At 35.5% G+C, this 14499-nt stretch overlaps 1 protein-coding gene across 2 annotated transcripts in view; it reads right to left on the bottom strand.

Moving 5' to 3' along the window:
• The window catches only part of EAF2 (ELL associated factor 2), a 122472-nt gene that overhangs the window by 32772 nt on the left and 75201 nt on the right, over nucleotides 1–14499 (bottom strand). For both annotated transcript variants that reach the window (XM_060099006.1, XM_060099005.1), the window contains 2 exons: nucleotides 9924–10060; nucleotides 8025–8170 (listed from right to left, as the gene is read on the bottom strand). In XM_060099006.1, coding sequence (XP_059954989.1) covers nucleotides 8025–8170; nucleotides 9924–10060 — 283 coding nt within the window. The remainder of the gene's footprint in view (nucleotides 1–8024; nucleotides 8171–9923; nucleotides 10061–14499) is intronic.

The raw sequence follows: 14499 nt of genomic DNA, 5'->3' as shown, positions 1-14499 counted from the left end.
TAACAAATGTTGGCAAGGATGTGGAGAAAAGGGAACCATAGTACACTGTTGGTGGGAATGTGGATTGGTGCAGCCACTATGGAAAACAGTATAAAGCTTCCTTAAAAAAACTAAAAATAGAATTACCATATGATCCAGCAATCCCATTCCAGGGTATATACCCAAAGAGAACAAGAACACTAACTTGAAAAGATGCATGCACCCCAATGTTCATAGCAGCATTATTTACAATAGTCAAGATATGGAAGCAACCTAAGTGTCCATCAACAGATAAATGAATAAAGAAGATGTGGTATTTATACACACACACACACACACACACACACACACACACATATACACAATGAAATATTACTCAGCCATAAAAAGAACAAAATTTTGCCATTTGCAACAACATGGATGGACCTAGAGGTTATTATGCTTAGTGAAATAAGTCAGAGAGAGTAAGACAAACACTGTATCTTATCCCTTATATGTGTAATATAAAATCTAAAAGATAAAACAAAACGTGTATAACAAAACAGAAACAGACTCACATATATAGAGAACAAACTAGTGGTTACCCATGGGGAGAGTGGGGGTAAGATTGGGGTATGGGATTAAAAGATACAAATTAATATGTATAAAATAAAATTTAAAAAGGATATATTTTACAGCACAGGGAAATATAGCCATTATTTTATAATAACTTTAAGTGGATTTTAATCTATAAAAATATTGAATCACTATGTTGTACACCTGAAACTAATATAATATTGTAAATCAACTATACTTCAATTAAAAAAAATGTCTTTTTTGGGCCATGTTGGGTCTTTGTTGCTGCGTGCAGGCTTTCTCTAGTTGTGGCGAGCAGGGGCTACTCTTTCTTGCTGTGTGTGGGCTTCTCATTGTGGTGGCTTCTCTTGTTGTGGATCATGGGCTCTAGGCACTTGGACTTCAGTAGTTTTGGTGCACGGGCTCAGTAGTTGTGGCTCAAGGGCTCTAGAGTGCAGTCTCAGTAGCTGTGATGCACGGGCTTACTTGCTCCGCGGCATGTGGGATCTTCCCAGACCAGGGATCAAACCTGTGTCCCTTGCATTGGCAGGCAGATTCTCAACCACTGTGCCACCAGGGAAGTCCCAAAATGTCTTTTTTTGTTGAGATGCTTTGCTATGTAGCACATGGTCAGTTTTCTATTGTTTTTTAATTTCACATGGACTTGAAAAACCTGTATATCTCGAACAGTGGAAGTGCTATGTATGTCTACTTAGTTCAAGTTTCTTAATGGTGTTTTGAAAAACTTATTAATCTGGGGTTTGCCTGAATCTATCAATTACTGAGAGGGGGTATACTAAAAACCTCCCACTATGAAGTGAATTTATCCATTTTTCCTTGAAATTATGTTAAACTTTTAGCTTATTCATTTCTAGGCATACTCTTGTAACCCCTTCACAGTGTCAGACATTGCAAGAATGAAACTATTAAATTTTAGAAAAAAATATCTTTTAATCTTAAAATTTGAACTTTGAAAGCATTAGTGAATCTGATCCATTTTTCATACTTGTATTTGCCACTGTACATCTTATGTTGTGAGATAGACTTAAGTCCAGAAAGAAATTCTGCATGTGACAAAAATGGCTTTTCGGAGCTAGAAGATTTAAGGAACAAACAGATGAAAAATACAATAACTGAAATGAAAAATACACTAGAAAGAATCAATAGCAGAATAAATGAGGCAGAAGAACAAGTAAGTGAGCTGGAAGACAGAATGGTGGAAATCACTGCTGCAGAATAGAATAAAGAAAAAAGAATGAAAAGAAATGAGGACAGTTTAAGATGTCTCTGGAACAACATGAAACTGACCAACATTTGCATTATAGGGGTCCCAGAAGGAGAAGAGAGAGAGAGAAAGGGCCTGAGAAAATATCTGAAGAGACAATAGCTGAAAACTTCCCTAACATGAGAAAGGAAACACTCACTCAAGTTCAGGAAGTGCATAAAGTCACAAACAGGACAAACCCAAGGAGGAACATGCTGAGACACATATTATTCAAATTGACAAAAATTAAAGACAAAGAGAAGATAGTAAAAGCAACAAGGGAAAATCAACAAATAACATACAAGGGGATTCCCATAAGTTTATCAGCTGATTTTTCAGCAGAAACTCTGCGGACCAGAAAGGAGTGGCACGATATATTTAAAGTGATGAAAGGGAAAAACCTACAACCAAGAATAGCCTACCCAGCAAGGCTTTCATTCAGATACAACAGAGAAATCAAAAGGTTTACAGACACAAAAAAACTAAGAGAATTCAGCACCACCAAAGCAGCTTTACAACAAATGCTAAAGAAACTTCTCTAGGTGGAAAAGAAAAGCCCGTAACCAGAAACAAGAGAAGCCCACAGGTAAAGAGAAACATACAGTAAGCTAGGATATCATCCATACACAAATATGTCAAAACCAGCAATCGTGAGAAGAGGAGAGTACAAATGCAGTATATTGGAAATACATTTGAAATTAAGAGAACAGCAACTTAACACATTATTGACTGGGGATTTTTTACAAAAACTAACACCTGTGGCTGTAATACATCTCTGGTAAAAAATGTGTTAAAACAACCATATATATATATATATATATATATATATATATATATATATATATATATATAGGCTGCTATATCAAAACATCATGGTAACTGCAAACCAAAAATCTACAATAGATACACAGATAAAAAGAAAATACAATCCAAACAACACTAAAGACAGTCATCAAATCAAAAGAGAAAAGAACAAAAGAGGAAGGGAAAAAACACCTACAAAAACAAATCCTAAACAATGAACAAAATGACAAGCAGAACATACATATCGATAATTACCTTAAGCAGTTCTAAGAGGGAAGTTTATAGCAATACAATCTTACCTCACAAAACAGGAAAAATCTCAAATAAACAACCTAACCTTATAACTAAAGAAACTAGAGAAAGAAGAACAAACCCCAAAGTTAGTAGAAGGAAAGAAATCATAAAGATCACAAAAGAAATAAATGAAATAGAGATGAAGAAAACAATAGAAAAGATCAATGAAACTAAAAGCTGGTTCTTTGAAAAGATAAACAAAATTGATAAACCTTTAGCGAGACTCATTAAGAAAAAAGGGAAAGGGCTCAAATCAATAAAATTAGAAATGAAAAAGGAGAAGTTACAACTGACACCATAGATATATAAAAGATCACAAGAGACTGCTATAAGCAACTTTATGCCAAGAAAATGGACAACCTAAAAGAAATAAATTCTTAGAAAGGTACAACTTCTAAGACTGAACCAGGAAGAAGCAGAAAGTATGAACAGACTAATCACAAGTACTGAAATTGAAACTGTGATTTAAAAACTTGCAACAAACAAAAGTCCAGGGCCAGATGGCATGACAGGTGAATTCTATCAAACATTTAGAGAAGAGTTAACACCTAATACATCTGAAACTATTCCAAAAAATTGCAAAGGAAGTGACACTCCCAGACTCATGCTATGAGGCCACCATAACCCTGATACCAAAATCGGACAAAGATACTACAAAAAAAGAAAATTACAAGTCAGAATTACTGATGAACATAGATGTAGAAATCCTCAACAAAATACTAGCAAATCAAATTTAACAGTACATTAAAAGGATCATACACCATGATCAAGTGGGATTTATCCCAGGGATGCCGGGATTATTCAGTATCCGCAAATCAATCAGTGTGATACACCACATTAACAAACTGAAGAGTAAAAACCATATGATCATCTCAATAGATGTAGAAAAAGCTTTTGACAAAATCCAGCATCACCCATTTATGATAAAAACTCTCTAGAAAGTGGGCATGGAGGGAACATACCTCAACATAATAAAGTCCTTATATGACAAACACACAGCTAACATCATACTCAGTGGTGAAAAGCTGAAAGCATTTCCTCCAAGATCAGGAAGAAGACAAGAATGTCCACTCTTGCCACTTTTACTCAACATAGTTTTGGAAGTCCTAGCCATAGGAATCAGAGAAGCAGAAGAAATAAAAGGTATCCAAATTGGAAAAGAAGTAAAACTGTCACTTTTTGCAGATGACATGATACTATACATAGAAAATCCTAAAGATGCTACCAGAAAACTACTAAAACTTGTCAAGGAACTCAGTAAGGTTGCAGGATAAAAAATTAATACGCAGAAATATCTTGCATTTCTATACACTAACAATGAAAATCAGAAAGAGAAATTAAGGAAACAATCCCATTTACCATCGCATCAAAAAGAATAAAATACCTAGGAAAAAACCTACCTAAGGAGGCAAAAGACCTGTACTCTAAAAACTGTAAGACACTGGTGAAGGAAATCAAAGATGACACAAACAGAGGAAAGATATAACATGTTCTTGGATTGAAAGAATCAATACTGTCAAAATGACTATACTACCCAAGGCAATCTACAGATTCAATGCAATCCCTATCAAATTACCAATGGCATTCTTCACAGAACTAGAACAAAAAAATTTCAGAACTTGTATGGAAACACAAAAGACTCTAAATAGCCAAAGCAATCCTGCAAGGAAAAATGGAGCTGGAGGAATCAGGCTCCCTGACTTCAAACTATACTACAAAGCTACAGTAATCAAAACAGAATGGTACAGGCACAAAGACAGAAATATAGATCAATGGAACAGGATAGAAAGCTCAGAAATAAACTTACACACCTATGGTCAATTAATCTATGACAGAAGCAAGAATATTCAATGGAGAAAAGACAGTCTCTTCAATAACTGGTGCTGGGAAAACTGGACAGCTACACGCAAAAGAATGAAATTAGAACATTCTCTAACACCATACACAAAAATAAACTCAAAATGGATTAAAGACCTAAATGTATGACCAGATACTATAAAACTCTTAGAGGAAAACATAGAACACTCTGACATAAACTGCAGCAATATCTTTTGGATCCACCTCCTAGATTAATGAAAATAAAATAAAAAATAAACAAATATGACCTTAAAATAAAATGGGACCTAAAAATAAACTTAAACACTTTTGCAGTGCAAAGAGAAACCATAAACAAAACAAAAACACAACCCACAGAATGGAAAAAAACATTTGCAAATGAAGCGACTGGCAAGGGATTAATCTCTAAAACAGACAAACAGCTCATGCAGCTCTATATCAAAAAAAAAAACAACCCAATCAAAAAATGGGCAGAAGATCTAAACAGACATTTCTCCAAAGAAGACATACAGATGGCCAAAAGGCACAAGAAAAAATGCTCCACATCGCTAATTATTAGAGAAATGCAAATCAAAACTACAGTGAGGTATTACCTCACACCAGTCAGGATGGCCGTCATCAAAAAGTCTACAAACAATAAATGCTGGAGAGGGTGTGGAGAAAAGGGAACCCTCCTACACTGTTGGTGGGAATGTAAATTGGTACAGCCACTATGGAGAAAGGTAAGGAGGCTCCTTAAAAGAGTAATAATAGAGCTATCACATGATCCCGCAATCCCACTCTTGGGCATATACGGAGAAAAACCATAATTTGAAAAGATACATGCACCCCAATTTTCAATGCAGCATTATTTACAATAGCCAAGACATGGAATCAACCTAAATGTCCAACGACAGATGAATGGATAAAGAAGTTGCGGTATATATACACAATGGAATATTACTCAGCAATAAAAAAGAATGATATAATGCCATTTGCAGCAATGTGGATGGACCTAGAGATTATCATACTAAGTGAAATAAGTCAGACACAGAAAGACAGATATCATATAATATCACTTATATGTGAAATGTAAAAAGATGATACAAATGAACTTATTTACAAAACAGAAACAGACTCACAGACTTTGAAAACAAACTTATGGTTACCAAAGAGGAAAGGTGGGAGGGATAAATTAGGAGTTTGGGATTAACATACATACACTACTATATATAAAATAGATAATCAAGAAGGACCTACTGCATAGTACAGGGAACTATGCTCAATACTCTGTAATAACCTAAATGGGAAAAGAATTTGAAAATGCATAGATACATGTGTATGTATGACTGAATCACTTTTCTGTACACCTGAAACTAACACAACGTTGTAAAGCAACTATACCCCAATATAAAATAAAAATTGAATTTAAAAAATGGCTTTTCAAGGGCTTCCCTGGTGGCGCAGTGGTTGAGAATCTGCCTGCTAATGCAGGGAACAGGGTTCGAGCCCTGGTCTGGGAGGATCCCACATATGCCGCGAAGCAACTGGGCCCGTGAGCCACAACTACTGAGCCTGCACGTCTGGAGCCTGTGCTCTGCAACAAGAGAAGCCGCGATAGTGAGAGGCCCGCGTACCATGATGAAAAGTGGCCCCCACTTGCCACAACTAGAGAAAGCCCTCGCACAGAAATGAAGACCCAACACAGCAAAAATAAATAAATTAATTAATAAACTCCTACCCCCAACATCTAAATAAATAAATAAATAAGCTGAATGTTTTTAAAAAATGGCTTTTCATATCAGCAGAAGAAATATTGGCTTGTTTAAAAAATGGATATTGATACTCTTTCAATACTATATTTGTTGATTCTCTATCAATATCTATGTAATTACACTGTTGGGGAGGAAGGAAATTTAGATTCTTATTTCTTAAACTAGAATTCCAGATAGCCCAAACAGGTAAATGTAAAAATTAAACCAGAGAAACACTAGTAAAGCTGACAGACATCTAATCATAAACTTAAAAAAAGTGTTTCAACCATAGCAGTAGGCATTGGCATAGTAGGGTCAAATATTAAGAAAATATTTAAAAGAAGATAGTCTAAGGAACATGCTCTGCAAACATCTCAAGGTAAATTCTTATACAAAGTTAGATCTTATGCTTGGATTAACTTAACTTATATTCTACAATACAATGTTTTTATTAAGGTCTCTGCTAAAAACCTGCCACATAGAGGATCTTCTTTTTGTATTGTAAAATTATAGTTGAAGATACTACATAGTTTAATTCTCCAAAGAACAGGTTCCATACGATGAATTCCTTTTAGAATTTAGTAGCAGGGAAGGTTCCAAATCTTTGGAACCTCTTAGATAATACAAAATATACTAAAGTTTTCAGTTTTGTATTAGTGGATAGGAAGCTCAGATATAAATTTAATGTCTTAATAATTAGCAAATTTGCTTCCTCTTCCCTCTAGTATCTTAATTTTGTGTTCCAGATTTTTATTGTACACATATATAAAATGATATAATGATTCAAATCCATTTTGGAAGCAGATATAACAATAAAATAAAATTCAAGATCCCTTGTAGCAACAAGGGTTCTGAGCTTATATTTTCCTTATCATTTGTAAAGGGAACACTAATATATTAGGGAACTAATACGATACCGGGCCTAGAAGGGGGCAAGTGGAAATGGAGAGCTATATGCAAGTTATGAAGGGAAAGCGTAGAAACAAATAAACTTCGGTGACCAGGGTCTTACTCCTACCACAATTACTATAACATAAACACCCCAACTGCAGCTAGAAAAAAAATGGAGATTTAAGTTTCCTTACTTTCAAAAAGACTGTGCCTCTCTAGAAGCACCTTCCTGCTGAGAAGTGAGCAGCAGTTCAGAAGAACTTGCCTGCTGCTTTGGCTTACTACATCTTCTCACTCCACTACTGGTTTGGCTACATCTTAGATATCTATAGTCTGGCTACACATAAAAAAACTTCAACAAGAAGACGCTGTGAAGGACTAAACTGGAATCATCACAACTGTCAAAAAGAAGAAAACTCCAGTTACACATATCTAAACAGTTACTTTTTCCCCTGAATAATAAAAAATATAAATTCTGTTATACAGACACAGGCTTATGTATATAATACTCTAAATAATAAATTACACTTTTCCCCTAGAACCATAACAAAAAACATTACGTTTTTAGAATTTTACAGTTAGTTCCCTTGTCAATTAAAGTGAAAAATTTCACTTAACATTTATTAATAATTTCTTTTAAAGGGCCATTACATACTCATAGATTTTACCTCTTTCAATATCATCCATCGGAGATGCTGGGGACATCTTGTCTTCCAATGGAAAATGTTTTACAAGATTGGGAGTCCTAGCTGAATTCCGCATTTGTTGCTGCTGCTGCTCTATACGATACTGAATTTTACTGCTTCCTTCAACTCTGCAATTAAGAATATCAAAAGGTCAAAACAGGTATGATGATTGCAATATAACAACAATTTCAACTTACAAAGCTACTAAAATCGACCACTTATTCTTTTTCCTAGAGATCTTTAAAACGATATTCAAGAATTAAAGCATTAATTTAATTCATTATTTAACAAACCTTTATTGAGCCCTACTATAGGCATGGCATACACACAGATACACTGAGGGATACAAATGTGAATTAAAAAAAAGCCACTGCTCAAAACTGAAGAGATAAGACATACACAAATGACTAAAATAAAATGAAATTATACATGAGTATAGAAGATACATTATATTCCCTAAATTCTGAAATTACCATTTCTGTTAAAATTAAATCACTCCCACATTTCTCATTCATAAGGTTAAGACATGTTATTAAAGGAGGTTCGTATACTCTCCCTTCAATATTTAAAGAAAAAAAAGTATATAACACAACTATGCTTGACTTTGTCTCTCCCATTTCCAGTCACCAAATCCTGTTAGTTCTTCCTTCACAAAGTATTTAGAACTTCACTTTTCTCTTCATTCCTACTCTAAAAAATCGTGGTTTGTGCATTTTTCTCTTTCCCACATTGTTTCATTTAAATCAATTTGTTTGGTGGATCTACATTTCAAAACAAGAATGTAAACATGTCGATCCCTGGTTAAAAAAACTTTAATATGCAACCACCGTCAATAAGACAATGTCCTAATTTCATAGTTAATATTGAAGGCAACCTACCTTTATAACCTTACCTCTAGTCTACTTTCAACCTCATACCCCACTTTCTATACTTGTATACAGGGAAAGAAACAGATCTCTGCTCCATTCAAGGAAGTCTTATTCATAGGTTCCAAATAAGTCAGATATATTCCTGGCTTGTTTACATCCTCATGTTCTCTCTGATCAATTAAATCAGTATTTTCCAAACTTTCCTACAAATAAAAATCACCTGGGAAGAGGGGATAATTAAAAAACAAAAAAAAGTTTCCTGGGCTCCTTCCCTGATCTGTAGTTGAATTTGGTAACTCATTTGTTTAACAAGCACCCAAAGGCAATCCTTATCATGATATATGTTTGGGGAGAAAAAAAAGCCCTAAATCTTAACCTTCTCTTAAGGTACATCAGTAAGGGCTCCCTGAATGCTCCGATGAACCACGTCTCCCTTCCTTTAATTCTTAGAACAATTTTTATCTATACTATTTGTATGGCTTTTAGAGTATACTACATGTCAATTAATACACTTCCTATTTCCCCCCCAAAAAAAATTTGAGATGGCTGTGTTCTCTTATTGACATTTTTAATGGAATTATCTGCTAATCCAATTAAAATGTGGAAGTTCTGAGGTTAGTATTTGTATAGGAAATTCTCCTTTTTCTTGCCTCACATTTTCTAAGTGCTTGATAAAATTTTACTACTGATAATGAAATTATATTGGAGAATGTGTAATGGCTTCTTTTAGTCCAGTTCTACAAAAGTATCTACAGTAGAATAAAAGATGTACCTACATATAAGAAAACATTTAGAAACAAAACAAGCTTTTAAATACCATAGGGAGAAATGGTCAAAGCTTCTGGCTAAAGGATCTTCACCAAATTTAAACTTGGAAAAAGATCAAAACATTTCTGTACCACACAGAAATAACCCTTATGTAATAGTGTGACTTAATCCAATAACTTTCTTCACTGACATTCTCTTAGCAATTTATGTGTTGATTAAATAATTTATTTCATTAACCACATACCTTGTTCTTTTTACAGTGATGTTGCTGCTGAGTTTTTCTAGTCGACATTCCCCAGTATCATGGTTAATAATCAAAATGCATTCTTTTAAGTAAGGTTTCTTTGAACCTTTGAAAACAGTTACTGGTGTAGTTGAACCCTGTTTAAAAAATTAATTATTATTACTTGAAATTTATCATAGAAATTCAGCTGAGAGGGCCTTTGAGATCTTCTGTCTTTCTCAATCTATTGATATACTGTACTTCAAGTCACCTAACTGCCTAAATTTACTACTCTGGCAATAAGGAGTATAGTAAAAAAGACAGATGAGGAGAGGCTGAGATCTCAAAATGGCTGTCTTGAGGAAAGGGAACAGAGGAAGCAGCTGCCCTGAGCCACTAAAGATTTGTTTCACAAATCTTTGTAGACGTGGTCTACAATAGGAAATTGGGATTCAATTCTAATACAACCAATATACTTTACAATAAGGGAACAAAAGTCCTGAGTTATATTTCCTACGCTTTCTCTTCTTCCTTCCTAAATTTAATTTTTTAAATCTGACATTTTATTAAAGGGGTGCTTCCCTATGCAGATTAAGGAAAATGAATGTATCAGGGAACATATCTTACATTAAACTCACTGATCAATTTTAGCGTCCTTAAAAGTGGGACAACCAGACATTACGTGCTTCATGATGTGATATAAAAGAAAAGTATGCAGCATCACCTATAAAGTGTTCTTGCCTGAAAAAACCCCCACAAAGAATCTAACTCTCACCAAGGCTTTAAAAATAACTACCAGTTTATAGGAAATATGAGGAAGGAGAAACAAGTTACATAATCCCAGACAGAAGTAATTTGAAATCCAGAATGTGGGTATATTCTCTAGGACAATTAACCTGGTTTCTCCAACAAACCGGTGGCATAAAAGGGGGGGAGGGAGTTTTACAGAATAAAAGAGATAAGAAACATAATATCAGAATACAATATAGGAATATAAAATAGGTAGACAACAAGGAACTACTGTATAGCACAGGGAACTATACTCAATATCTTATAATAATCTAGAATGGAAAAGAATCTGAAAAAGAATATATATGTATAACTGAATCATTTTGCTGTACACTTGAAACTAATAGAACTTTGTAAATTAACCTCAGTAAAAATAAATAAATAAAAATACAATATAGGGATTTTATATGGATTCCTAGGGAGAAAAACTGAAAAAAGACATTTTTGAAACCATCATGAAAACATGAATATGGACCAAGTATTACAATTAATTCTACTATGTGTGATAACAGCAGGGTTACCATGGTACTTAGGTGAAAATTAAAATATCCTTATCAGTTAGAGATGCATACATAAACATTTGTGAATGTCTGCGATTGCTTTAAAATATGCCAGGAAAAAAGTAGGAAGCTCTATTAAAAAAAGATTAGCGGGCTTCCCTGGTGGCACAGTGGTTGAGAGTCCGCCTGCCAATGCAGGGGACACGGGTTTGTGCCCGGGTCCGGAAGGATCCCACGTGCCGCAGAGCGGCTGGGCCCTTGAGCCATGGCCGCTGAGCCTGCGTGTCTGGAGCCTGTGCTCCGCAACGGGAGAGGCCACAACAGTGAGAGGCCCGCGTACCGCAAAAAAAAAAAAAAAAAAAAAAAAGGTTAGCAAAATGTTGATAATTGTTGAAGCTCAGTAAGTACATAGGAGTTCATTATACTATTCTATTTTCCATAATAAAAGGTTAAAGAATCCTGGTCATTACTAATAACCTACATCTACCTATACTCCTCTGCTATCCTTTGTCCCTGCCTCCCTCAACCCTGAAGGAATTTTATGTTTCTCATTCTCTTATTTTATCCCATGTATATGTATCCCTAAATAATATATTGCTATAATTGCTTGGTTTTGAACTTTATAAAGGTACATTAAAATTTTAAAGCACTGATTATAATAATTTTGCCAAATACAATAGTAATGTTAGATCAGGTTAGAAAAAGGTGACTTCTAAAAAAGACTAAAGGGCCTATTATATATTTTTTTTAATATTTATTTATTTAGCTGCGCCGGGTCTTAGTTGTGGCACTTGGGATCTTCGTTGCCACATGTGGGATCTTCTTTGCGGCATGCGGGATCTTTTAGTTGAGGCGTGCAGGCTGTTAGTTGTGGCATGTGGGATCTAGTTCCCTGACCAGGGATCGAACCCAGGCCCCCTACATTGGAAGCACAGAGTCTTAACCACTGGACCACCAGAGAAGTCCCAGGAGATATCATATTTTAAAAGTTAACAATCATTAGAGGCTTAACACATTACCAGAGGAGTATGAGATAAATTTGGTAATTGAGGATGCCATAAAAAAGGGGTAGGTTAGAGACCTTTGAGAGGTTGGGAGAGAAAACTATGAAACCAAAAGTAAGGAACAAGTTTTTCTAAAACAAAAATGATCTACAGAAGTCAAGCATGCATAGCACATAGATAAGGACATATCTGGAGTGGCCCTAGAAGAGTGAGATGCGGAGCACTTAGTGGAAGCCCTGGTAAGGTAGAGAGCCAGAAGCATGATCATGACAAAACTAAGTTGGGCCTACTTGGCTGATAAGTATATTTTTCAAACATCTTGACTAAAAACAAGTGAGTAAGATACCCCAGAATAGCAACCCAAGGGCTCCAAATTACATTTAAGAGAGTCATGTAATATATTCTTCTTAAAAAATACTTGTGGGCCTCCCTGGTGGCGCAGTGGTTAAGAGTCCGCCTGCCGATGCAGGGGATACGGGTTCGTGCCCCAGTCTGGGAGGATCCCATATGCCGCGGAGCGGCTGGGCCCGTGAGCCATGGCCGCTGGGCCTGCGCATCCGGAGCCTGTGCTCCGCAACGGGAGAGGCCACAACAGTGAGAGGCCCGCATACCGCAAAAAAAAGAAAAAAAAAAAAAAAAATACTTGTATTCTGGGGCTTCCCTGGTGGCGCAGTGGTTGGGAGTCCGCCTGCCGATGCAGGGGACACGGGTTTGTGCCCCGGTCCGGGAAGATCCCACATGCCGCGGGGCAGCTGGGCCCGTGAGCCACGGCCGCTGAGCCTGCGCATCCAGAGCCTGTGCTCTGCAACGGGAGAGGCCACAACAGTGAGAGGCCCGCGTACCGCAAAAAAAAAAAAAAAAAAAAAAAAGAAAAATACTTGTATTCTTACTTAGAATAAAAAACATTTTAAAATACATTATTGTACTCTGAGTTTCTGAAGGAGGAGGACTGGATTAGAAATTTTTTATTGCTCCTAGCACCTGAAGTACCAAGCTCTTCACAGATACTCAATGAATGTTGAATGTGAACAATATGAACATTTTTACCATAAATAACAAGTTAAATAAGCCTTTCACAATCCCTGTACCTGCCTTCTATACTCTGAACAAGTTTTTTAAATTAAACTTTTTTCTCGTTAAATTGAGCACCATTCTTATTTTAAACTTCAATTTCTGACCTCTTATTTCATATTCCAAGAAAGGGGTATTAAACTATTAAGGTACCAGGAAACTCCGAAGCATATGAACTCTCTTTGCCTCTGAATAACTATGGAACACATCCTACCACCTCCATGTTTACTGCTATAACCCAACTTCAGAACCCAATCATCAGCTCACCTAGATTACTGTTATCCTCCTCCCTGCTCTCCTTCTAGTTTTATTTCCCATCTGCTAGCAGGCAAATCTGATCATGCCTGATTATGAATACCAGGAAAGGAAAGTAATCAGTAATGGAATGGAAGAGTACAATAGTACTCCCAAAGTAACATGAGGGAAAACAAAGAAAAAGAAAAAGAAAGGAGACGCTTGACGAAACTAATAAAGAACAGAAAAAAGAAAACAAATTAAAATAACTAATACACATACTATAAGATGATAGAAATAAAAATCAAGTATAAAAACTTTGAACTAAATGAGGATAGAATTCTCCTAATAAAAATAGAAAGTGTCAAAATGGGTTTAAAAATGAAACACAGAATATTCTGTTAACAAAAGATATACTTAAAATGTAAACTAAATAAAAGTAAGAGACACTAAGATTCCATGAACATGCAAACAAGAAGAAAGCAAAGGTGGCAATATTAATATTAAACAAGGTGGTATTTAAGCTTAAAATCACAGAAACAGGGTAAAAAAGGTTTATTATACAATGATAAAAATATGATTCATTTAGAAGTATAACTGTAATAAGACATTAAAATAGGAGTCAAGTCCTAAAATAAGCTGAAGTCCCAAGAACATGGTAGGCTATTTTCCCATGTAAGCTAAGTAAACTCAATGGAAAGAATCAGAATAGGTTCATCTTGGAAGGGATTTTGACCAACAGGATCATCTAGAGTGGCATAGTAGCCATCAGACATATGGAAGTCTCACAAGTCCAGGGTTTGTGGGCTAAAGTTGTTGAGCAACCACTAGAGATGCACACATTGCATAATAGGAAGAGTAGCTGGAAGTTTCCTGTGGGCTATTTCATCAAAGCCCACAAAAGTACCTCACAAGATAGCACTAAAAATATGCCAAACTGGACAACACCAATGACAAATCATAACAGACAAGTAAATCTTTTCCTTTCAATATTCAACA

The sequence above is a fragment of the Mesoplodon densirostris genome, chromosome 5, assembly GCF_025265405.1.
Source record: "Mesoplodon densirostris isolate mMesDen1 chromosome 5, mMesDen1 primary haplotype, whole genome shotgun sequence".
Taxonomy (NCBI): Eukaryota; Metazoa; Chordata; class Mammalia; order Artiodactyla; family Ziphiidae; genus Mesoplodon; species Mesoplodon densirostris.
Note: the sequence above shows the minus strand (reverse complement) of the source record. Positions and strands in the feature narration are given on the sequence as shown.